The 25,895-nt window shown below is 44.4% G+C and overlaps 1 protein-coding gene and 1 long non-coding RNA gene across 2 annotated transcripts; one reads left to right on the top strand and one right to left on the bottom strand.

Annotated features, from left to right (window-relative positions):
* Positions 1 to 1,719: 1,719 nt before the first annotated feature.
* Positions 1,720 to 25,215, bottom strand: ASAH1 (N-acylsphingosine amidohydrolase 1). Its single transcript, XM_083755042.1, has 14 exons — positions 25,040 to 25,215; positions 17,496 to 17,542; positions 16,901 to 16,991; positions 15,747 to 15,833; positions 13,772 to 13,850; positions 12,217 to 12,291; positions 12,058 to 12,103; positions 9,918 to 10,062; positions 8,893 to 8,947; positions 8,453 to 8,534; positions 6,539 to 6,670; positions 5,603 to 5,726; positions 4,071 to 4,127; positions 1,720 to 3,102 (listed from the first exon to the last, which is right to left on the bottom strand). The coding sequence occupies exons 1-14, from the start codon at positions 25,106 to 25,108 to the stop codon at positions 3,013 to 3,015; spliced, it is 1,179 nt and encodes a 392-aa protein (XP_083611168.1). The 5' UTR covers positions 25,109 to 25,215; the 3' UTR covers positions 1,720 to 3,012.
* On the top strand, positions 19,157 to 23,885 carry LOC310852200. The gene is made up of 2 exons (XR_014568032.1): positions 19,157 to 21,945; positions 22,023 to 23,885. It is a non-coding gene; the product is annotated as an uncharacterized lncRNA (long non-coding RNA).
* Positions 25,216 to 25,895: the final 680 nt, after the last annotated feature.

The raw sequence follows: 25,895 nt of genomic DNA, 5'->3' as shown, positions 1-25,895 counted from the left end.
GAGGTTCGATATGCTAACAGGGTCTCACTCCTGTCAGAAACCCCGCTGCAGCGTTCTGAACTAACTGCAGTTTCCAGGTGAGGTGCAAGAGAAGCCCCACTTACGAGTGCATTGCAGTATAAATAAAATAATAATAATAACCATCATCATCATCCAAGTGTTAACTCAGGTTTCCTTGGTGTGAAGACAGCCGACACATTTTGCACCAAATCTTTGCTTTCGCTCTCAACTGAAAGGGTAGTGGCAGAAAGTCGGCAATCCTGTGGAGGCTGTGGCCTTGCAGTGCAATGGGGAGATGAGGATCATTATTGACACAATTGTTCCTGAGTAAAGCTGACAGGGGATCTCATTCCAGTACTTATTGAAGGCTTAAGTCACATAATGAAGCATCAGCGAAGGTGGCAAAGAATTACTCCGCTGCCTCCTCAAGCAGGGAGAGTGAGCAATCTAAAACCAAAGGAAGAACATCCGTCTTACTCCTGCATTTTCTTCCAGGAGGGAAGTCTCGGGAATCCCAGCCTAGCTTTTTATGTGATGAGCGTAACACACAGTGCGTCTTGCAACAGCAGTAAGTCATAGCCATGGGTTTTTGTTTTAAGAAACAGGCATCAGTGTGGAGGATTGGGGCAGAAAAAGAGGAGAGAGTCAAGTCCTATACCTTGGCCACCACCATAATCTCTGTAGCCGAAATATTGATTTTGTGACAATTAAAGGATTTGGTTGATTCAGTTGGGAAAGCCTCTTCTCCTCCAAGAGGGGAGGTATTGTGGGCGGGACATGATTACTGCGTCATGCAGGGGGCGTTATGCTCCCTGCCCCACTCACCTAGCTGGCACACCACGCCCACAGGTAAGCGCCCAACCGTGAGGCTTGGAGGGGGTGTGGTTTGCAGTTTAAGATACTGCTGTGCCAGCCATTCTGCCTCATTTTCTGCCTTCTCGTCGTGAGTTGATTCAGTTGGGAAACATTCAGTTTCTATATTCCTGATTTTACTATGAACTCATCTTTCCAGCTTCCCTGCGTTTCAAAATCTTGCACTGGCACCAATGTTGTAATGCTTAAAAGCACTATACTGTCTATCTATGCAGTCTGGAAGATCTCAACTGGACTTATTTGTGCTTGTCAACTATCTTTATATATAGAACTATCTATAGTTGGCAAGCATAAATAAATTCAGCTGAGATCTTCCAGACTGCACAGATACTTTTAACAATATTTTCATTTAGAAGTCACATACTGTGTAAAACCAGCAAGGCATTCCTTATAAGCTTGTGTCTTTTTTGGCTGGGAACTCCAACTGTGTGTGGGGGGGTGGACAGCTGGTCAGAAAGGGAGGGGCAGATCTGCATTAATGCATTAACACACCAACGTAATATTCAGATGTAGGCGCAGGGCCACTTTCTTCTTTGAAACTTGCCTCTCCTGCCCACTCAGAGCATGTTAACCAGGCATTCAGAACCACCCTTTCCAAACTACCATTCCTCCCTAAGGGAAATTTGCGCTTAGGTGTAACACAGCCCTTGAGATGCATATCAAATCACCAGAAGGACTTTTGAATCAACAGACAAAAGGCATGGCCAATTTGTGGGTGTAGGATTAGCCGCCTCTGCAGAGCACTGTCAATCCCTGAGAGGAAAGGGAGCGGCTTTGCAGAAGCTGCAATACAGTTTAGCTCAATCCTCGCTTCGCTTTCCCAAAGAAGTCAGACAAAGCAACGTGGACCATTTCTCCCACAATTTCTTTAATTGTAAAGCGATCTAGAATATATTAAAAGTACATCCTTTGTACTGTCTAGCAGCACGGAAACATTCGTAGCCACGTTAGGTTAGTAGGAAAACGGAATAATTTTTATTCCAGTGCCTAAACCTTTTAGAAAGGAGCCACCTCTAATCTACTGAACTGGGGGATCAGGGAGTGGCACAGGGCAAAGGAAGAGGTAGGCAGGGACGGATGGACCCATTTTGCCATAGCCAGGAATACCCAAAACCAGTGCCATTTTTCTAGAAAAAGGGGTGCCGGAACTCACCATGAACACCTCCCTCGTTCTCCCAGAATGGCAATGGCGCCCACCTGAGAGGTGCCAGAACCGAGTTCCGGGGGGAAAAAAAAAAAAAAAAAAAGCCCTGCCCCAAACCACTGCTCATTCCCCAGGTTAGCCAATTATGCTCATTAAAAAGCAGCAATTTAAAACCTGCCTTTTTGCACTGAAAGCAGCACAATTTGTATTAGCCCAGCTAAGAAGTCTCCCATGCTTAAACCTGTCACTAATGCTACCACCTCGCTCTTTAAGAGCACAGGAGAGGCAGCCTGGCCATCTGTTTGTTAACTTAAGGAAAGAGTGTTGTAAGGTTAGCGCTGCTCACCCTCCCAGCTTTTTTTTTTTTTTAAAAAAAAAGTCGGGGGAGAGAAATCCCCACAGGAAGAAGCCAACATAGCAACATGGAGGAGATTGCCATGCTGTTGGAAATGACCCCTGCTCCCAGTTTGGAAGAGATGGAACTGGGGAGGCCAAGAGCCCCACAACATTTCTTCAGAACTGGGAAAATGCACTGTGGCGCAGAGGCAGCTGGCAGTCGGATCGCCAAGGCCAAATACTGGGCTTTCTTTTAAAAGACTGACAGCAGCCCTCCACCTGAAGGGAGTTTGTACAATGCCTTTTCTAAGCCTTCAACAGATCTCCGGGACCAAGCCTGAGAGACTCAACTTTGGAGGAAATCATGCCCAGGGATTGCACTGCAAGACATTTCCTAAACATTGACGGGCTGAAGCAGCGTGTAAGGAAACAGGGATCCAAAAAGCCCACTGTTTAAGCTTCAATTCATAGGAAGTGCACCTTAACAGTATGTTAAATGCAAGGGATACGGTTTATACTGGCAAACCATTGCATAACTGCCAAGTTTAGAAAATCATCATCTCATAAGACACGCTGCAAGTGAAGGGGACTCTTGGGTGAAGTACAGCCTCTGTCTTTTCCTGCCTTGTGAGCATCCACTTCATAAGCCACCCGGGTCCTCACCAGGGGCTACAGGGGTCCGGACACTCCCTCAGGTAAGTCTCCAAATGGCCTTCAGAAACCTCGAGCAGCGTTGTGGACACAGTCAGCTAAATGGGGGAGGGGGGGGAAGCAAAGTTTTCACGGCTTTAATGAGTCTGAACCAAAGACAGGAGAATAAGTCAATACAGTCATACCTTGGTTTTCGAACAGCTTAGTTCTTGAACGTTTTGGCTCCTGAACGTCGCAAACCTGGAAGTGACTGTTCCGGTTTGTGAACTATAATTGGATGCTGAATGTCCAAGATGACTTCTGCGTCTTCCGATTGGCTGCAGGAATTTCCTGCAGCCAATCAGAAGCTGCGGTTTGGTTTCTGAACGTTTTGGAAGTCAAATGGATTTCCGGAAGGGATTCCATTCGACTTCCAAGGTACGACTGTACCATGAAGCAGATTGCTTTTCTAAAGAAAGTGTTTTATATCGACAAGGGTGGAAAGCTATGTCTTAGTTAGACCAAATATAAAAGCCTCGCATGCAATGCAACAATGCTTTGATTTACAGATGCCCGGGGGGGGGGGGGGGGGGAGACTCCACACCAAGTGGAATCAGTGCTGCCAATATCTGGAAATTTAAGAGAATTAACAGACTAACTACCCCAAAAATTGCCAGCATGCCCTTTTAAAATATGGGTTTTTGGGGTGGAGGGTTATTGGGTTGTTGTTTTTATTTTGATTATGTCTTTCGTGGTTTTATATTTTGCTTTTATTCTGTGAACTGTCCTGAGACCTATGGGTATAAGGCGGTATATAAATTCAATAAATAATAATAAATAAATAATATTAAATGCACTCTCTCTCGTGTGTGTTTCCACACATGTGTATGGCTTAGATTGTCTTGTGGCTTGGTTTTCATCCCCAACTCTGGGATCTAAGGAGTACAAAGAATATTCTAGGCAGAAATAATCTGCTGTGGGAGCCACCTGTCTTAAGAGCAGCAAGAGAGAGTCTTCGCCCCTTTCGCCTAGCAAGACCTGAATAAGGCAACAACATGCTAGACAAGGAAGAGTGAGGACGAGTTACCTTATTGAGAATGGGCTTCGTGGAGAGAATGTTGTACAGAGCTGGCAATGAGATGTTCTGCGCGGGTGAAAAATAGAGAGAACAAAGATTTAAATTACCTGCAGACATGAGCCAATACAAAGCTTCAACCTAAGCAGTTTCTTTACCAAATTTCAACATCCGACCTCTGCTAAGCAGCAGTGAAGCCAAAAGTTGACTCCCTCTATAGAGCAGGGAACCATTTTCTGAAGCATTGCATTCCCCTGGAGGCCATCTGCTGCTGGGGGTGGGGTTATGTACCAGCAGAGGGTGCAGACAAAAAAAATAATCTGGATTACAGTGGAACCTCGGTTGTCGAACGCTTCAGAAGCCGAACAATTTGGAACCCGAATGCCAACAACCCAAAAGTGAATGCTTCAGTTTTCGAACGATTTTCAGAAGTCAAACAGCTTCTGCGGCGTGTTTTTCCATTTTCGCCATTCATTTTGCTGACAGCCCTTTAATTTTTGGTTTTTGAATGATTTTCAAAAGTCGAACGGACTTCCAGAACTGATTATGTTCAAAAACTGAGGTTCCACTGTGAAACTAGCTTCAAATTTTGCCTCCAGTTAGTATTTCCAATCTTGTGCAGTTCTGCTCAGATTCAAGCTCCACTGAGTTATCCTTGAATAGGAAAGGGATTTATTATTGTTGTTGTTATTATTATTGTTCTTCTTCTTCTTTAGTACAACATACCCAGAGTTGTCAAGTTGATGCTTGTGGGCACCAAGGTTCCCATCACTGCTTCCTAGGTGTCTGTGAAAGGTCTCAGTAAACATCTCACTGACAATCTACACTGCATGAGTGTGTTTGCTCCTGCTCTGCCTCTCCTATGTGGAACAAGTTCCTTTAAACGTGCCCACGAACGGAGGTCAGGAGTGGACACACTGTTCTAAATGGAGGAGAGGTCCAAAGCTTCTCTTTGCGAGCACTGTGGTACCTTTTCCTCTAAAAACTTGGCGCGGGCAGATGTGGGGCATGCCTGCACCATGTTGGGGTCCTATCAGTTTCATTTTGAAACAATGGTGCTGGACTGACGTATGGAGCCCAGCCACCCGTATTGAGCCCAGCTGCCCGTATAGAGTGTCAATTTAATTAAAATATATTAATAACAATTTTATTACTGATACCCATCCCATCTGGCTGTGTTTCCCCAGCCACTCTGGGTGGCTTCCAGCAAAATATAAAAAATAGTAAGATGTCAAACATTAAAAATGGTCGGGTTTTGTCAACTGTAATAGGCCTTTGGGTTACATGATTTTAATTTATTTTGCATGTCTTAGACCAGGCATGTCCAAAATCCGTTTTGGGGGCCTAATCCGGTTTAACCTGGCCCATGTGACATTTATTTCCTTGGGTAAAATCCCAAAACAAACAAACAAACAAACAACTCAACAACTTTGGGGTCAAATCATAATAAAAGAAAGGTCAACAACTTCAATCCCCAAAAAGGGTCGGCCCTCATCAAATCTGGCCCTCTTTGAAAAAGTTTGGACACCAATGTTTAGACCTACCTCTTGCTTTGTTTGGTTCAAACAGCTCATTGCAGGGCTTCTCCGGTCATCCAGAACAAGTGGAGGCTTCCAGCGGTCATAATTGGTTTCCACTACATACCAGACGCCATTTTTTGTGTCCAAGCTTGAAAGAAGTAGCAAACATCAACGCTTATTTTCTGGCAACGATGCACCTTAAATGATTTTTAGGTAAAGGTAAAGGGACCCCTGACCATTAGGTCCAGTCATGACAGACTCTGGGGTTGCGGCGCTCATCTCGTTTTATTGGCCGAGGGAGCTGGCATACAGCTTCCGGGTCATGTGGCCAGCATGACTAAGCCGCTTCTGGTGAACCAGAGCAGCGCACGGAAACGCTGTTTACCTTCCCGCCAGAGCGGTACCTATTTATCTACTTGCACTTTGACATGCTTTCGAACTGCTAGGTTGGCAGGAGCAGGGAATGAGCAACGGGAGCTCACCCAGTCATGGGGATTCGAACTGCCAACCTTCTGATCGGCAAGTCCTAGGCTCTGTGGTTTAACCCACAGCACCACCCCCATCCCTAAATGATTTTTACTTCTAACTAATTTCTGTTGGAAGACTGAGAATACCTAAAAGAAAGTCCCAGATGAGCCACTGACCTGATCCACCAGGCTCTTATGTTCTTGAACGTTACCCCCAGAGTTCAAGTGGCTTAAAGCAGAGTACCCCAAAACTGGTCTCATGTCACCAATGTGAATGGTAAAGTCAGAAGCCATGGCGGATTTTTACTGAAAACAAGGAGGATACTGATTCAAAACTATAAAAGCATGGGGGAATGTACACAAGGAAGAGACACTGCAGAGAGACCGAATCCTCAGTAATGCATTAACAAGAGCCGGTTGGTGTAGCAGCTGTAGCAAAATCACTTACAGGCGACAGATCTGCTTAAATCGTTTTACCATCAGGCATACTTACTCCCAGATATCCAACAATGCAACACGGGAACGTGTAATGACACATCCCTCGCCGGATTTGTTTCCCCCTAGTATGAAGTAAGCTGGAGCCAGCAGCTTTGAATGAGCCAGTCTGTCCTTTGCATCTTCGTAACTACATGCAAGAACAGAAACAGCAATGAGACAGGCGCGTTAACCAGGTATTGCATGGAAACTGTGAAGCTGGTAGGCCAGAGCCTTTCAAAATACTCTCATGTAAAGCAGCAAATGCCTAGTGTGGAAGGGTATTGTGGAGGAATTGTGTAAGAGAGCAAAGCGGGGAAAGACCTTGTTTGAGGGTGGGTAGGTGGGAGAATCAAGAGGCAGAGAAAAAAAAGGAGAGGAGATTGATATGTGATGGACCTATCAACAAGAAACAGGCTTCTGGGTAATGATGCATAATGAAAAAAAGATGTTTGAAAAAGCTCTTCCCAAAAAAGCCTGAAGCATACTTATTAGATAGATAGATAAACTTTATTTGCATTAGCCAACAGCCATAGCAACATAAAACAAGCAATATATACAATTAAAAAGACAACAATGGGTAAAAAGGGCAATCAAATGACCAAGATTATCGTTCAGAGAGTGGTCCTTAATCTCATTGCACCCTCGATAAAGCTAGCAACCTTTGCTGTTGTCTGATCATTTTGATCTGATAAAAGAAAGAACAATGTGGACGCAAATGGGCAGCCTGGGATGGTAAGTAAGAGTGGGGTAATGATCTCATTCCTCAGATCTTTATAAAGGGTACAGGACAGGAGAACATGAGCCACTGTTTCCCAATTGCTATCTCCACAGGGGCAGAGTCGTTTCTCAGTTGGAATCTTTTGGTATCTGCCCTCAAGTATGGCAGAGGGCATCACATCCAATCTGGCCAGTGTGAAGGCACGTCTGTATTTTGGGATAGTTAATTTATACAAATATGGTGCCAGGGAATCAAACTGAGAAGAGGGAAAAAGGCATACCAAGGACAGAGTTTCTTTGTAATGGCCAGAAGCATTCTTATTAGGAATAATAGGATTAGAAGTCCCCCCAAAAAGATGGTCAAATTATTTATGTATGTGACCACAGCAGCCAAAGAAGGCAAGAAGGAAAGAAGACAAAGTTCCAACAAAAGAGGAATGGATTTCGAAGTTAATGGAGTATGATGTGGAGAGGGCGAGATTGACGGCAAAAATATGAGACTGAAAGGAAGGAAAGCATATGGAAGAATGGAAATTCGAGAGCAGGTCTTGAAATATACGCAACGGGAGAACAGTAAGAATGCTGTTAATAATGGGAGGACAGTAAGAATGCTGTAAATAAAGAAATGCAGAGCAGAATAAGTATTGTCTATAAGGCAGCAGGTAACTGGGGGGGGGGGAGAGACATCATGAACGCAGGGATGGGAAGTCAAATTGTTAAGAAAAGTGCTTTGAAGTTTATAAAACCAATAAAAATTTAACTAGAGGAAGAAAGAAGAAAAGAGACTCGTCCATTGCTCCTGTAAGCCTCGAGGCAGGCAAGAAGCAGCAAAGCACTTCCTCTATCGAGGAACACACAATGCATTTGAAGGATGAAGCATCCCACTCCATAACCAACCTCAAGGCTCCTCCCATGTCAGAGGCTGGAGCCATTTGAGCAGAGAAGAGGAGGAGGAATGGTAGAACGTGAAACATGCAACCTTGCTGCACAGCACCTTGTTGATCCACGGATGGTACCAGGCAGGTCTGAACGTTAAACAAGTTTTCCTAAGTATTGCACAATGTAAAATTTCCATGGAACCAAGATGGCGGTAGTCAAGACGAGAAAGAACAGACTTAAACAAAGAGACATTATAAAATGAGATTGCGATTATTCCTAATTTCCCTGGCTTGGCCATATATGCAGATAAACTGCTTCACAATTTGACTGTTACCTTGTACTGTTTTCCAACACAGATCTGGTGAGAAAGCTCATCCACCAACCGTTTCTCTGGCCAAGGAGCCACTCAAAGACTCCTGCAAGAGACACAAATTCAAAGAGCTTTATGACCACACGCAGCCTTAGCACTGTTTAAGCATCTCATCTTTCAGTTTAATTCAACCAAGCTGAAAGTCATCCCAAACCATTTCCATGCGGCTTGCTTCTTGGGACAATGGTTGGGCGTGCCCTGCTATTGCTTCATGCCACACAGCTTCTCATATAGTTTCTTACAACATGAATCACACTGCTCTCTCCACTTTCTCCCCTGTATCTTGTGAAACTGGAACCTCCAATGATTTGGGTGGGGTGGGGTATAACGCTACTAAAATTTCCCCATTTTATGAAAACTAAAAAACCCCAAAGACACAGGAACAGAGCATTAAGCATACTCACCAATATAACCTCCATCAAGACTGAACCGCTCATTCATGGTTAGAGTAAAAATGCCCTAAAACACAAAGTCAGTTAACAGTGTTTGTTAATACCCAGCAGTTAGAAAACAGAGACACAGTTAAGCTAATTCTGTAGTGCTTTAAGAAGGCCACTGTGAGCGACAGAACACTGCTATCCATTGTATTATATAGTCTTTGGGCCCCAATGTTTTACAAATGCTCTTCCTCTTTGTACATGCATACCTAGTGATGTGATGTGAGGTGAGGACACAAGCATCATATGCTCATATAGATGTTTGCCAAAATACACATTCTGCACACAGTGAACGCCACTCTCCCAAGGCTTCATCAATCGTAAAATAAACCATTACACATTTAAGGTGCTTCGAGACTCTGCTGTTTTCTCTACAAGGCACTAATATGCCTGGCTTTGTTTTCAGCAAAGTTTGCAACATCAGATGCAATGGAAAATTAAGGGCGGATGCCACCAGCAGTAGAAGCCTCTGAAGTCACCTGCTTGCTCCTAAGGGAAGGGGAAGATGAAGCAGGCAAGCCTGTATGTCTCAAGCCTGTTCATACTCATAATGGCAAGCTATGGTTTACTGTTACATCAGAATGCACCTAAGGTAAAGGTAAAGGTACCCCTGCCCGTACGGGCCAGTCTTGACAGACTCTGGGGTTGTGCGCCCATCTCACTTAAGAGGCCAGGGGCCAGCGCTGTCCGGAGACACTTCCGGATCACGTGGCCAGCATGACATCGCTGCTCTGGCGAGCCAGAGCCGCACACGGAAACGCCGTTTACCTTCCCACTGGTAAGCGGTCCCTATTTATCTACTTGCACCCGGAGGTGCTTTCGAACTGCTAGGTTGGCAGGCGCTGGGACCGAGCAGCGGGAGCGCACCCCGCCGCAGGGATTCGAACCGCCGACCTTTCGATCGGCAAGTCCTAGGCGCTGAGGCTTTAACCCACAGCGCCACCTGCGTCCCCAGAATGCACCCAGTGTTGTCCAAATAAAGGAATACTCACTGGCCTCAATCCAGAAAACATTCCCACGTAGCCTGCAAAATTTGCAGACTTGAACACTGTTTTATTGTTCCTTTGAAAATCCAGTGACACCATGAGCGGCTTCAGCTTCTGCGTTGTCTTCCAAGAACTAGCATTCACGTCCCACCTGCAGGAAAAGCAACACCACTTAAACATAAGCAAGAACTGTCTATTTAATGCGAATTGCAACTAATCCACAGCAATGTAAAATGGACTCTCTCAGATTTTTGAGTCTTTCAAGCTGGATGCATGGACAGCTAATATTTGGGCGGCTTTCCTTGGAAAAAGCGAGCATGTAAAAATCTGTTTCATCTCTCTCCCCTCCACAACAGGAGCAAGCACCAGATTCGGGCAAAACCTGAGGCAAAGCAAAATGCCTCTGGGAGGCACAAGTTGAAGCAGAGACCCATCCCATGAAGTGCTTCATAGCACCTCAGTGATCCAGATGTCAAAACATTGCTGCAAACACCCAGAAGTGAGAGTGTTTACCATAATGCTAGGGCAGGGTGATGAGGGAGAGTGCTTATAATTGGGAAGGAATGACTGGCATCAGCATTCTCCAATCCAAGGGCTTCAGGGGAGGGAGCAGCTTTGCCAAACTGTCTCCCAACTTAAGGAAGGTATCAGCATAGGGAGCAAAGAGGACATGGAGGAAGAGTTCTGCTGGGTCCTACCCCAAAAGCTCCTCGGCCAGGGTTCCCCAAACTTCGGTCTCCACCTGTATTTGGACTACAATTCCCATCATCCCTGACCACTGGTCCTGCTAGCTAGGGCTGATGGGAGTTGTAGTCGCAAAACAGCTGGACACCCAAGTTTGGGAAACCCTGGTCTAGGGTCTTTTGGTTTGCGATGCAGTAGGCTGTACCTACTTGTACCAGAAAGAAGCGGGGGAAACCATTTTAGCTTTGTTTGTTTCCCAGTAATAGATTGGGTTTGGAAGGCAATCAAGTGGACTAGGAGCATTATCTTGTCTTTTTCAAGTTAACGACATTGAAAGCTCACGTGGACTAAGCAAAGGCGTGGTTGTTTTGGGTTGCTCAATGTTTTACATTGTCTTAGCGCTCTTCTGTTAAGGAAGCTGTATATAATTTTGTTGTCTGAGCTCCTCCAGTGATGGAAATGAGAAGTATTGTTGGCAGAATAAATGTTTTCCCTAAGGGGGGGGGGGAGTGAATTAGGAGCCATGAAGCAAATCAGGTAGCCTCTGAACAGACAAATTAAACTGCTGTACAAAGTGCTGGGTCTGGATCTGAACCAAATCTTGTGGTCAATGCACATTGCTACCCTGGTATGTTCAGAAAATGGAATCCAGTTGGGGCATCAGGCGGAACAGGGTTGAAGGTGGCATAAGGGGCTGCAGGGGGCTGACGTTGGCAAAAATCACCCCACTTCCTCTTCTATTAACTGGAGGAGTCTGCTGAATCAAAAGCCCTTCTGTGAGAGCAAGACCCCAATTAGATGCTACCCACAGTCTTCATGGAACACTGCTAAGTCATGGGCCTTTTATTTTTTTAACAATTTATTCAAAAGTTACAATACTTTTTCAATGAATATATCCCCTCTGCAGACAGCTCTGTGATGATAGTGGCATTAAAAAATCCTGTTCTTCAATAAAAGAGAAAAAGGGACCCCAGATTGTATCAAAGGTGTCTTTTTGGGAGATAGGAGGGATAGATGGTTTAGTGATTTTGGAGGTCAGATAAAATACTTTTTCTCAAAAGGTGCAGTGTGTGTGTGTGTACACACACACACACACACACACACACACACACACACACATATATATATATTCACTATGCTTCTTTCTTAATAAAAATCTATTTTGATAAATTTAAAAAAAGTCACTGCTGAAAATGACAACCTCAGAGCTTCTCCCTTTTATAGAAAATGGTGAAAATTATGACAGCACACGTATTTCCCCCTCTAAAAATGCTCCAAAGAAATTGAGAAAGGCAGGCCTTCCAATCATCATAGTTAAAGATGCTGCAGATTAACTAAACGTTCTGCTCACTGCTTAGTCTCAAAGCAATAAAAAACGTAAGGTAAAAAACATTCCCCCCCCCCAATTTAGAAAGTTTGTGGATCCACCAGAGCAGGTTGGACCTCACTGGTACATACATACCCAAGAAACAATCCAAAATCAAGATTTCTGGCATGGTACAGCTTTCCTGGTTGGAAAGGAAAAGGGGGTGGTGGAGAGAAATGGAATTAAGGTCAAAGAAAAAAAAACACCTTAAGCACTATCTTTAAAATACATGTTGTTGGCTAAGCATTCATTTACCTGTGGGGTCTTCTGCTATTATCGAAGTGCACACTGTGAAGACTTCATAGAAGATATTGAACAGAACAATGTCACCTAAATTGGAAGGTGGGAAGGGAAGAGGGAGAAAAAGAGACCTTTCATCAAAGTGACCATTAAAAACAACGGATAAAAGCAAGTATACACATAAAAGGAAGAAAATGGAGACAGGAAATATCTTCAGAATAGCACTTCTTACTGTGCTTGGTTCATATGTCTATGGACTGCAAGCCACAAGACGGAGACACTGAGCAGGAAATCTACAAAACTTGCTGTCAGGACTGCCGCTAGGTCCCAGCTCACAGAGGACCAACGCCCAGTGGATATTATATACAAAAGTCTTTATTGAAGTTTAGTTTCCATTTCCAAGCTCTGGGCGCGCAGACCCACGTCTTAACGCTAGACCGGCTAAGTCCCCTCTGACTCGCTGCTAAAGCCACACCAGTTTAAGATTCTCGCTTTGCTCCACCTCCTACGCTGCTCCTTCCTACGCTGGGTCCTTCTGCCCTCTGGGGTTATCTCCTTCCTTGATTCCTCTGAAGCTGACCCCCCTGAGTCCCGCCCTTCCTTCCGGCGGGTTTTAGGACCTGGCTCCCTGTCAGGACTCCCTGCTGTGCCGCTCGCCTGTACATTTGAACTTGGCGCGCGCGCCCAGCCGGTAACCTTCCTTCTGACCGTTTCCCCGCTTCCGGATGTGGGCGTGGCCAGCCCTGCCTCCTCTCCTCCCGCTGGTGGCAAGAACACTGGTTCCGACTCCTGGGACTCCCCCTCCCCACTGCGCTCTGGTGGGGAAGCTGGTCCCGATTTCCAACTGCTGCTCAGGGACTCCCCGCTGGCCCCTCCCTCTTGAGGTTTCTCCCCTGGAATCTCCCTTGCTCTGGCCATCGGTGCTCCCTTCTGCGAGTCTTCCGATTCACTAGAGAGGCTTGCGGAATGACTCTGGCAGCTGTCACTTCCTGCTCCCCCTTCGTCCTCTTCCTCCTCACTCTCCATTTGCTCCCCCTCCTGTGTCTCTCCTTCTGAACCCCTGACACTTGCCATTTCAGAAGTTGCTTAGAAGCCTGCAAAGAGGATGGGCAACTTGTTGGTCAATCCTATTTTAGTACCTCTGTGAGATGCCCCTCTTTTCAGCTTTTGAGTTGATACAGGAATGAAATTGACTTGCTCTCCTGAATTATGCAACACACAGGGTGCATAATCTATAGCTTGATGATTTTTAATCCAGGAATAAGATTACAGGATCCTATTCTCTGTTCAGATATGCAAATATTGTGCTCCCGGCATGCTAAAGGTGAGAATATTACTATACAGACTTTCACTCAGTAGAAAACCCGGTCAGTCTTCCTGGTCAGGTCTTACATTTAAATAGACACCTGCTCTTCATCTCTGCTACAAACGTTTACGCACTCCTGTTCCACAAATGCATTATAACCTCAGCATGTATTGCTACAGTGGCTGAAATGTTCAATTGCACCAAATTATGCCTTTAATAGTGTGCTTTCAGAGCCAGACACAGTAATAACAAAATGGAAATTACCTAAAGGAGCATCAATTGCAGAAGCGATCCCTTTGATCTCATCATTGAAAGGATAGGGAAGGGTGGAACCTAACCAACCCTAAGAAGAAAAGCCGCAAGTTATTAAAACCTGAAAACATAGTAAATAATTTTCTATTTTTAATTTATCTGTCTCCATATATTTCCTTCTCAGTCCCAATTATCTCACTTGGTGTAAACAGAGCACCTTTACAGAGCATTAGTGTCATTTCACAAACTACAAAGGGACAAACTCAGTTTTGCAGTCTGATCAACAGGCAGCACAGCCAATTGTGACTCCCCAATGGGTACATATGAACAACACATGTTGGCTGCAATTGCACTCTACAATTTTTAGGTGTACATTTAACTAACAAAAGCTATGTGCTAAGTGGCCTGTAGTTGCCTCAGTAGACATTTGAGACTTTGTGGACTGTTGAAACCTTTTAAAAAAAGAACTTGCTTATCAAGAATTTAGCTGCAGGATGACCTCCATTAACAAAGTCCAAGGCACTGTGGTTTGGCTGGCATTTTGGAGCTCCAATATCCTTCTCCTCTTGCATTTTTACATTAATCTGAACACCATGGTTCATGCAGATAATTGTCAAGAGCAAAGAGAAAGATTTTGTGGAAGATGGAGATTCAAAACAGAACTACTGTAAATTTATTTATTCATTCCTGCACAGACTGCAGCCACAATCCGCAGACCAGTTAGGACGCTTATTTCAAGGTCCCTGAGCTCACTTTCTACCATTTTTGCAACCCTTATTGTGTTACATCCTATTTTTCCAGATTTCACTTCCTTCTTGCAGTAGCTATTTCCAGAGCAATGTGCAATAAACTCCAGTTCAAACTCTGGTTTAAATGTAAACTGAATAAATATGCTCCCTTTTATTTCTGAGTAACGTCTGCTGAAATAAGTGGACACTGGAGAAGTTCATTAAGAAGACACTCTGAAACATTAGTAGACAATTAGAAGACAATTCTACTGTGTTTCACTTGGAGTATACCCCCTGAAATGAATGAACATGACTAAGTTAGGCCCATTAATTTAAATGGTCTAATCTTCCATCTACACGATACATTTAAACCAGTAACATACCGCTTTAAACAGTCATGGATTCCCCCACAGAATCCTGGGAAGAGTAGTTTGTTAAGGGACCCTCTTCCCTCTCACAGAACTACAGTTCCCAGAATTCCACAGGAAAGGAGACTGACTGTTAAACCACTCTGGGTTTTCTAACAAATCTCAGCACTCTTAACATACCAGAGTTCCCTGGATTATTTGGGGAAAGCCACAAATGTTCAACGTGGCACGATATTGTTTCAAATGTATACCCCATGCGTGTAACACCCTGACAAGATTGCACAAATCTGAAAAACATTCCAGGGCCCCTGATCACCTGAAAGCCTCTTTGCATCTGGGCCAACGATAGTGATACCCCCCTTAAGTTACTCGGGAGCCTATCATTTTCTAGCTCATCACAGGATTTGCCTGCGTGAATCCTTCCTGCATCTCTCCGAATCCCTTCTAGTTGCTTTTTCCCACACAGCTCAGTGGTAAAGCACATGTTTTGCCTGGGAAAGATGCTAGATTCAATCTGAGGTTTTCCTAGCAGGGCTGGGGTAGACTCCTGCCTGACAAAAGTTGACAGTCTGAACCTGCATACGGCAGCATCCTGGCTTCCAAGCAACAGCCAGATAGCCTGGAGCGGTGATAAATCTCTGCACAGTAATGTACAAACTCAAATTCATGACTGGCTTTCTGAGTGCAGTGGCACACCAAAGAGATTTTCATTAAGGGGCCTGCAATGATGCCAACGACTCCTGCCATAATTCACACTAAGCATCAGATCCTGTTGATAACTAGTGCACTTATTTCCCCATTTTTGGCTTATTAGCAGCTGTGGTTCAGACAGGTTCAGCAAGCTGGATTCAACTTTCCCCTACAGTTTAGAGAAAATGGAAAGGTACTCACCAATTTAGATTCCAGTGATGCTATGGCTTTTCCACTATGAACGAATGTGAGTAAAATATCTTTCATAAGTTTAAGGACATCCTTCAGCTGGAAAAGTTTAAGAAAAAGCTCAGGTGAACACACTTTTAGGGTAATGCAAGAGCCACTTAAAACATATAACCCTCTCACATGTGCCGAAGCACACCTGAAACAAGCAGTCTTTAATAGGGATGAGTTGACACTTTCAACTATGTTCACTGACGCAATGTGAAACGTCTTTGGTAAAGGTAGAGAGTTCTTTCTTCAGGCAAACTTGATGCACTGTTAAGCCCTGCCTATCCTGTATGTTGTGACCATTCCAAGTTTCAGCTGCTATCAATGGGTGAGGGAACACCCTAATTCTATGAATTGCCCTATCTGCTTTTGCCTTCCCATCCCAATGAGGCCTCTGCTGTTTTGCATCCTGACAAGGCCTCCTTCACAGCTTTGCAATGGCAAAACCCCACCCTTACAAACTGGAATGTGGCCAGGCAGGAGAGCAGAAGTGGAGAGTTGTGTCTATTAAGATTCCACAAGACTGAACCTATGACCATACCCCCAGAAGAACAAAAACAGGAAGTGAATTCACAGCCGAAGAAGAAGAAGAGGAGGAGTTTGGATTTGATATTGCGCTTTATCACTACCCGAAGGAGTCTCAAAGTGGCTAACATTCTCCTTTCTCTTCCTCCCCCACAACAAACACTCTTTGAAGGACTGAGAGACTTCAGAGAAGTGCGACTAGCCCAAGGTCACCCAGCAGCTGCATGCGGAAGAGCAGAGACGCGAACCCGGTTCACCACATTACAAGTCACCAAATTATGCTCTTAACCACTACACCACACTGGCTCTCATACAACCTATGCACATTTACTTGAATGCCAGCTTGTGTCTGTTCCTCAGCTAAAGCCATTTTACTAGGCATTCTGACCGAGGATTTTTGGCCTTGAAAGAAAAGGCAATGTAGAATTCAAGCATCTTTTCCTGAACACAATTTCCCTCCAGCTTTGGGGGCAGGATTAAAGCCTGTTTCATTAAGCAGTACGCATATGTTAGCGGAAATTAACGCCTGCATCTCATTTAAAATGCACCCAGAAGAAAGGCTCTGATTCTGACCTCCTCCCCACCATGTTCCCTACCTCTGCATCTTTGTCACGTGCCAACTGGACCCATCTCTCACTTGGTGGCAGGTCAAGATTTATGATGTAGGCGGGAATCTTTCCTTTGTACCTGAAAAAGGAGCGATTTTCATGAAACGCAGAAAGGTGTCGCTACACTTAAACCACTGTTTTGCAGCTGTTGCCTTCAGGCATCTTTCTGCTTAATATTTTCTAAGTAATTTATATTTACATTGCCTAGTTTTCATCCATCAATATTTAACACAAACATATTTAACACAAGCACATTTTACTTATATTTAGGCCTAGTAGCGGTCTTCTTTTACGATCGCTGATGACCATTAAGGAATCTTCATTAAGCAAATCTACACAATTCTTTTCCATGTACCCTCATTCTGCAAAAATCACTACCGGGTACAATACTAGTACAAACTAGGTACAATATTCTCTAGTTGAATATTTGGTCAGTGATATAGTAAGGTAATAGCAGCACCACAATCCGGACTCAATGGGCCAAGTTCAAAGTTTATGTTATGTTAATTAAATTTGTAAGTAAACAGGATCACAAGTAGACAGCAACTATCAGCTACTGAGCTGGCCTTAATAAGTTACTTACGTTGGTCCTGAGGGAGGATATGCTAGTGTTTTGCATTCTTCAGCCAACTGCAAAAAAAAACAAGACAAAACCTTTTTGAGAACAAACGTTTTTATAATTGTTTCATGCAAAAATATTCAGAGTTCTTGTTGCCTTCTCAGCTTTTGCAGACAAAAAAAACCCCATGTAGGACTAAAGTTGCAGTCATATGCACTTAACCAAAGACTAAAGTCCTGCGAAACTCATTGAGCCCTGCCTAGGATTGAACTAGTATACCTGAACTCTCTGTTTGCAGGTGTCAAGGTTAGGGTTCAAAAATGCAAACAACTATCTGGGAACTTTTTTTTCTATGCATGTTTAAAATGGGCTGGTTTGGGCATAACTGTGAATCATGCAGGGAGCCTCTGACTTTGAGCATGCTCGTCTCTTTTTTGACGCATGTCAGAAGGAGGAGACAAGTGGGAAACAGCTAGTCCTTACCTTCCTAGAAGCCCCATTCTCTGGCAACAAAAAACTGCCCTATGTGGTAGTTAGGTGAAGAAGATGAAAAAGCGTTCCACTCATAGTAGTGGGATTTCCCCCCAAGCCAAATCACTACGCAGTGGGAGGCTTTTTTTGTGGTGTTAGAAGCAGCAGCACACAGGCAGTGTTAGAAACTCAAATATATAAACTAGGTGCCAAATGGCTCCTTAGGGTTACGGTCGCCAAAAGAGAATGCCTAGCTGTCATTTTTGTGGCTGATGGCTCGAAAGTCATATTTTTCAATTTCAGCAACTTTTTGGTAGTGGCTGATAGCCAGGTGCAAAATGCACATGATGAATTCCGAATGCTGCAGGTAGGGAAATACTAACGTTTCCTTTTTGAGCTTCAACTAGCACATGAAGCTTTTGCTTTCAGCTATTTGCTTGCCTCTTGGATCTAGAACAGGTCTGAAGTTTTATGTTGCTTGCGAAGCAAGATATACTACAATCCAATACTGTAGAGACTCATCTGATGGTGGGTAGCCCAGAGTCCTTACCTGCTGAAAAGCAATTTTTTAAAAAGCCTTGAGAATAAGATCTTGAACCAGTGGTGCTCATTTGGATTCCAGCTTTCATCAGCCCTTAGCCAGGGTTGCTGGAGGTTGTACTCCAGCAACATCAGTGAGAGCTACTACGTTCCCCGCCCTGACCTAGAGTCAAATCTGGTTAGCTCCATTGTATTTGAAATAAAGAGTTTTCAAGCTTCTTATTGAAACACAGTGAGAAGGTACTTAAGCAGACAGCACTTGCAAAAAAAGCCACTCTGCCTCTAATGCAGAAAGAAGAATGAAACCATAGGATTCGCAAAGGTGTTACTCAAACAGTCGGGATTATGTCAGCAGACACAGAAATGCCACTGTTGTAGGCTGGGAGCTGTCTATTTAATTGATGGAATAGCAAAGCATTGACCTTCCCAGCCTGCGACTCCTATCCGTGGTGTTTCTTCTGTTGATGTGTGGACAGTTAGTACATGATGGTCCTACTCAACAATATCTTGAGTGTGGGCAAAGAACTTCCCACAGGAAAGCAGACTCCTCTACTAAAGTCTTAACACGCTGAGCAACCCTCAAAGTGGGTGGGGAGACGCTATTATTAATTATTAATTAAATGTGCATACCACCCTTCCTCCAAAGATCACAGGGTGGATCACAACAGAAAAAAACCAAACGAGAACACAAAATACTTAATAAACTAAACCAAAAACATAATAATAACCCCCTTCCCACAAATTATCCAAAGGCCTGGCTAAAGAGAAATATTTTTGCCTGATGCCTAATGAAGGTGCCAGGCAAGCCTCCCTGGGGAGAGCATTCCACAGATAGGGAGCCACAGTAGAAAAGTCTCGTTCTTGTGTTGCCACCCTCTGGATCTTTCATGGAGGAGGCACACAAAAAAGGGCCTCAGATGATGATCACAGGGTCCTGGTCAGTTCATATGGGGAAAGGTGGTCCTTGAGGTACAGTATAGCAGTTCTGGGCAGTCAAAACCAGCACTTTGAATTGGGCACAGAAACTAACTGGCAGCCAGGCTAGGATCAGTGTAATATACTCAAACCATCTTGCCCCAGTGAGTAACTTGGTTGACGAATTCTGCACTAGCCGAAGTTTCTGAACTGTCTTCAGAGGCAGCCGCACTTATAAAGTGTTTCAGTAATCCAACCTAGAGGTTACCAGAGCGTAGACAACAGAAGTTAGGCTATCCCTGTCCAGATAACTGGGCCACCAGCCGAAGTTGATGGAAGGCACTCCGGGCCATTGAGGCCAACTGAGCCTCGAGCGACAGCAAAGGATCCAGAAGGACCCCCAAGCTACGAACCTGCTCCTTCAGAGGAAGTGTAACCCCATCAAGAGCAGGCAACCTCCCACCCATCTGGTCTAGGGAACCACCCACTAACAGTGCCTTATCTGGATTGAATTTCAAGTTGTTGGCTCTCATCCAGTCCATTACCGAGGCAAGACACTGGTCCAGCACATCCACTGCCTCATCTGCAGATGTAAAAGAGAAGTAGAGCTATTTGTCTTTGGCATATTGCTGACAATGTACTCCCAAAATTCTGGATAACCCCACCCAGTGGTTTCAGGTCTATGTTAAACAGCATGGGGGGGGGTGGATTAAATCCCGAGAAACACTACACTGGAGGCTCCATGGGGCTGAAGAACATACCCCAAGCAACACGCTCTGGGAATGACCATCCATTTCCCAGCATGTCCCCCAGTCTCCTGCCAGCCCCAGAGCTTCAATTCTAGTTGTGGATATTTTGGGGTTCATTATTTTCGCTCTGGATTTTTAGAGAGACAGCGGCACAGAGGGCATTCAGAGAGTGCTCCCCGCTTTTACACAATGTCACTCGTACACATGAGGGGCCCCAGAACATAACCCTCACCTAAGTGTGGGGACGCCTGTGATTAAAAGAGAGGCAACCCTCCTGATCAGATCAGACAATACTGCAGCATTCATAACTATTATCACGCACAGACCAGGGCTGCAATTCTGTGCCCACTCTCAATATCCATGCCAAACACACAGCCCAATGGCTTCAGGCTATCGCAGGGGAGGGGCCAGATGCTCACCCAATTTTATGCACAATTCTCCTTCACAAGATACCTGTGTAAAGGTGCATTGTGTAACTTCAAGAACTGGTACACTTCCACTTCCTTGTCTTCCTCTTTTATCAGACAGAGCATCTGCAATAAGGGAGTATCTTACCTTTTCGCCAACTAACTCAGACTGTCAGCTCAAGTATTTACATAGGTGCATACAAGTGTTGTAAGAGAAAGGCAACTCTTTTTTCCCCTTTTCTATTTTTAGTGAATTACTTAAGTGTAATTCAAAATTCTCCTCCTCTGCCTTTCCCCGCTTCCCCCCTCCCCCCAAATCTATTTAACTGTTTTGGAATCTTCTTGTCTTCTGTGCGGTTTGGACTAATTTTTGGTTTTTTCAGAAGACAGAACTTGCAATTGCCAATGGATATAAAATGGAGAGAATTGTTTTGCCAGCGATAAAGTAATATTTGCACTATGTCAAGACCTCTGCTGAAAAAATAAGGGATATTACATCTTAAATGAGGTTACACAAGGATGTAATTAAAAGGTTCCCACCAGAGGCACTATTTCACAACAAAGTAATGCTTATGACAGATAAACATATGCATCAAAGTTCAAAGACCTGTTCTGGGGACCACAGATCCACAAGTTTTGATTTTTACTTTGACATGCACTCAATCTTTAGCCTATTTAATATAAGAAATAGTCACTTGGCAGGTAGAACCAGCAGGGCTGTTGTGAATCACATGAAACTGATGCAAGCAGATTTCCCTTGCTCTCCAAACATGGAAAAACTAGTCAGTTTCACAATATGTATTAGAAATAACTTGACTGCATAATAAATGTGGGATTCAGCCCCTTTGCAAATGCCCCTCTATTTGGTACAAACAAACATTTATTTATCTCAAGATCAGTCGCAACCGATCTTGTAAGAGAGGAAGAATTCAGATGTGTTAAATGAAAAAACACTCAAAATGCAAAAAAAGTGCAAGAAATTTTTGAAGTAGAAGGGCAGCTCCTGACTCAACTCTGGTGAAACTGTCATGTGATACTTGTTAATACACTTTGCCATAGCTAAGCGTTAACTAAGACCACATTTGAACATCTATGTTGTCCGTTTGGTTCTGTTGGGAAGGAATATACATTTCAAGAAAAGATTACACATCCATGAACTGCCGCACTCAGCAATTCGTTTCTCTAAACGAAACAAGAAGGTAATTGCTCTGCTAAGTCACAAGATGCAGCATAAGCAGATCTGAGCTCCTCACAAGTTGGACTTGAGAGATCAGCCTACTCAAAGAACATGTGGTTTAAACAAAGGGGGAAACGTGCTCCTGTATTTGGATATAAGTAGAATGGAGAAATATAGAAATATACAACAGTATACAAGGAATTCAAGGAAATACAGTAGCTTTGCTGCTATAGATCATCATAGGCAACACTAGTCAAACAGCTCTTTTGTGAGAGGGAATGGCTAAAATTAGGTGCTTAGAGACCCATTTAGTCATCTGGCTATCTTGACCTCCAGAAGCAAAGGCAATGTTAAGAAGGCACTATGTAGAAAACAAGATGGGAGAGATTAACAGTTGTAGGTTTACCAGAGGCATCTGGTTGGCTATCGTGAGAAGAGAACTCTGAACTAGATGGGTCACCGGCTTGATCCAGAGGGCTCTGATGTAAACGTCAAGGCTTTAAACTCATCAAGTGAAAAAGATTATCATTAAATCATTAGTGGATCAGTTCATTTAACTTCGGCAACATGAAAGACAAAGCAAAAGTATTTTCACACATGACAGCCATATGTCACTTTGGAACTTAGCTGGTGCAAAGGATTAAGTGGAAGGAAGGCATTTAAAACCACACATACATTTCTGGCTAATATAGTACAGATGTTTTGTTCAAGAGTCCGCACTGTCAAAGCAGGCACATTATTTTATAACAGCCTATGAAAAGATCTCACAAAAATGGTTTCCAGCTACCTGAACATCTAGACTTTTAGGCCTTCTGCCTATACCATGTATGGCCTGAGCAATGTACGCGACTAAACTCCAATCCACAACTAAGGACTTTGGATAGAATCAGAGTTGGAAGGGATCGCAGAGGTCATCGAGTTCAATCCCCTGCAATGCAGGATTTTTTTGCCCAACATGGTGCTCAAACCCATGACCTTGGGGGGGGGGGGAAGTGTCTCATGCTCCACGAATTGTGCTATCACACATATATATATGCAAGGAGAATTATCTCATCTATGGTCACCTGCAAAGCGGACAGCTGACTGCTTCATCATATGGATGGCTCTCTGTTTCCTATACCGCTGCAACATTTTGGGAAATAGGCAGATTATTTGTATTTTAAAAATGCAACTATGCAGTGAATAACAATGATAACAATCGTCAACCTCTGTGCCACTGCTTAATTTCTAAGACGAGAGCTTGAAAGTCATGACCAGAAATCCATCTGCCTCCCCAATCTTACCTAGTTGTGGAAATGGCTCAGAAAGAACAAAGAACTTTCCAAACCACTCCCTTTAACATTGCTTCATGCGTTCTGTACATGAGATATTAAGAAAAACTTACTGCCTAAAATATCACCTCAAATTGTGAAGCACTTCTACAACCGTTATGCCACTGGTTCTCAAACGGTGTGGCGCAGCACACTGGTGTGCAGGAGAGGATGGCAAGTGTGGCACGACCCGCTCAAAAAAAACATTCAAACATTTCAGTATAGCATAGCATCTTTTCTTTTTTTTAAAAAAAAGCAGAATATGGGAGGGATATATTGTTAAAATGAGAGCACGATACCGAGCACAATCCTAGCTGTGTTTTCCAATAAGTTATCAAATTAGAAAAATGGGTGCGGCGCAAGGAAATTTTTATTCTGAATCTATGGCCCAGGGAAAACAGTGAGAGCCACTGCACTATGCTCAAGTGGGGGGGGGGGAGTATACACACAAATGCTGTTTGTTCAGCAGGACCTTCAAACTGTTGATCCAACCACGCCCCCACCCAGAATCAGTCCAGCTGATTCTGACTCAGGATAGGAGCCTCCAAAGATGTAGGCAACTGACACAAATCCTCCCCACTGGGAAAAATCATTACTAGCCCTGCATCTGCCTGAAAGATGCACAAAGCAGGAAGACTTCAGCATCCCCAGCAAAAAGTGAAGAGAAACAACAATAGGGCTGCCTATTTCGCTTCCTCTGAAATATACAGACCAATAGGATTAATCATCCCTTGGAAGTCCTTTGGCCTTCCCTGCTCTTCTCATGGTCAGCATGGTAAAAAGCAGATTGCTTTGGGTCCTCCCTCCCTCCTCCTAGGACCAAGCCTGTAAATCGGTCAATAAAAGTGAAAGCCTCTGAGCATATGGGTGCGGCATTTGCCTTGCTTTGTTATAACTTCCTACACTGCCCTTCGACCTGAAAATCACAGGGTGGCTGCGACCACAGCTGCTTGGATGTTATTAGCTTGGAGACTGAAAGAAGGCAGAGTCCCTACCAGAGAAGAATGGCAGATTAAGTTGATGGGACTATGCTGAATTGGCAAAAATGACCTGGAGAATCAGAAACAGGAAGAGCAAGATTTTAATAAAGGGGGAAATATATAATTTGCCTTAAAAACCATTGCAAGCAATTAAAATCATTAGTAGGATTGGAATGACATTAGTGGTTTAATGTTGAAATTTGGGAACGCGCTCCCATCAGATATCAAAGAAATAAACAACTACTGTATCAGACTTTTAGAAGACATCTGAAGGCAGCCCTGTTTAGGGAAGTTTTTAATGACTGGTGTTTTAATGTATTTTTAATCTTTTGTTGGAAGCTGCCCAGAGTGGCTGGGGAAACTCAGCCAGATGGGCAGGATACATAATAATAATAAGAATAAGAATAATAATGTTGTTATTGAGATTTAAAAGATTTGGATTAATAAACAAGATGCAGGAAGGAAAGGTTAATACAAGGACGCACAAAGGGGAAAAGGGAAGGAGATTCTTTGGAATTCTCTTTTTATTGTGACTGTTAATTGTTTTTTAATTCTTAAAATCTGAAAAGCTAAATAAAAAAACCAACAAACCAGAAGATCGCAGGGCAGTTCGCAACAGAAAATGAACTTCCCTTTCAGCCTGGAGGGTTCAGTGGGTGAGAGTGCAGTGCTGACAACGCCAAGGTCGCAGGTTCGATCCCGGTGCGGGGCAGCTGCATATTCATCCCTGCATGGGGGGCTGGACTAGATAACCCTGGGGGTCCCTTCCGACTCCAACCACCCTGGGATCCTTTGAAAAGGAAAGGGAGAGTCTGCCTGCTCACCAGCAGCAGCAGCAGCAACCCTTTCCGCGGATGCGCCGAGACAAATACCGAAGGCGCACTCTGCACCCGCTCAGGAACGCTTTTGGCCGGCGGGGGTAGTGCGCGTGCGTCTTTTTCTCTCTTTCTCTTTTAACTCCGCCGCTTTCCCCGAGGGGGGGAAGACAGGAGAGGAAGCGAGCCCGAAGAGAAACTTACCGGGTCCTTGGCCACCGCAGCCCCCAAAACGACGGCGGCGACGACAACGAAGACCCCCGGCGCTTGCATCTCCCTGCTCTCGACTTGGCACGCAGAGCTTCTCCCTGCCGTGTGGGAGCTTCGCTCTGAGGCGCCGAGGAAGATGAAGAAGGGGCGGGGCCTCCAGAATCACATGACCTCTTCCGCATTGGCAGGCCCGCCTCCGTTACGTGAAGCGGGCGCGCGAGACGTCCGCCCGCGCAAAAAGGCGGGAAGCGCCTGAGGGCCGAGCGGCGGCCTCGTCCGACTCCCTGATTGAGGAACTGAGGGGGAGAAGGCGACGTTTCGTGCGGCTTCTTCCCTCACAGTTGAGCGGCCTCAAGTTACATATAAGCGGACTCGGCCACACGGCTGTGAAGGAAACGCTTCACAGTGTAACTTGCCCATGCTAGGTGGCGCCGGTGAGCTAGGGCACATTTCACGTATTTTTCAAAACAGTTTTTTAAAAAAAGCATTTCCACGGCGTGGTTTTTTTTTAAATTCCCCGCCGGGTTTCCCAAACTTGGGTCTCCGGTTTGTTGTTTTCCGGGGACTACGGATTCCAAGCATCACCGAGTGCTGACCTCTCTGGCTGGGCACCGTGAGAGTTGTAGCACACTCTCCGATGAATATTGATATTTATACCCAGCCACTCTGCGCAGCTGCCAACACATATATAAATGTAATAAAACATTGAGCGTTAAAAAAATACCCTATGCTATACAGCACAGCCTTCAGACAGCTAGGGGGTTGGATAACTCCACACCCTCCAATGAAAATGGCATCATACCATACTCTCTGACATTTCTGCAATGAAAGTAGGGACATCCCATTTCAT

The sequence above is a fragment of the Podarcis gaigeae genome (genome assembly GCF_964106915.1).
Source record: "Podarcis gaigeae genome assembly, chromosome: 9".
Taxonomy (NCBI): domain Eukaryota; kingdom Metazoa; phylum Chordata; class Lepidosauria; order Squamata; family Lacertidae; genus Podarcis; species Podarcis gaigeae.
Note: the sequence above shows the minus strand (reverse complement) of the source record. Positions and strands in the feature narration are given on the sequence as shown.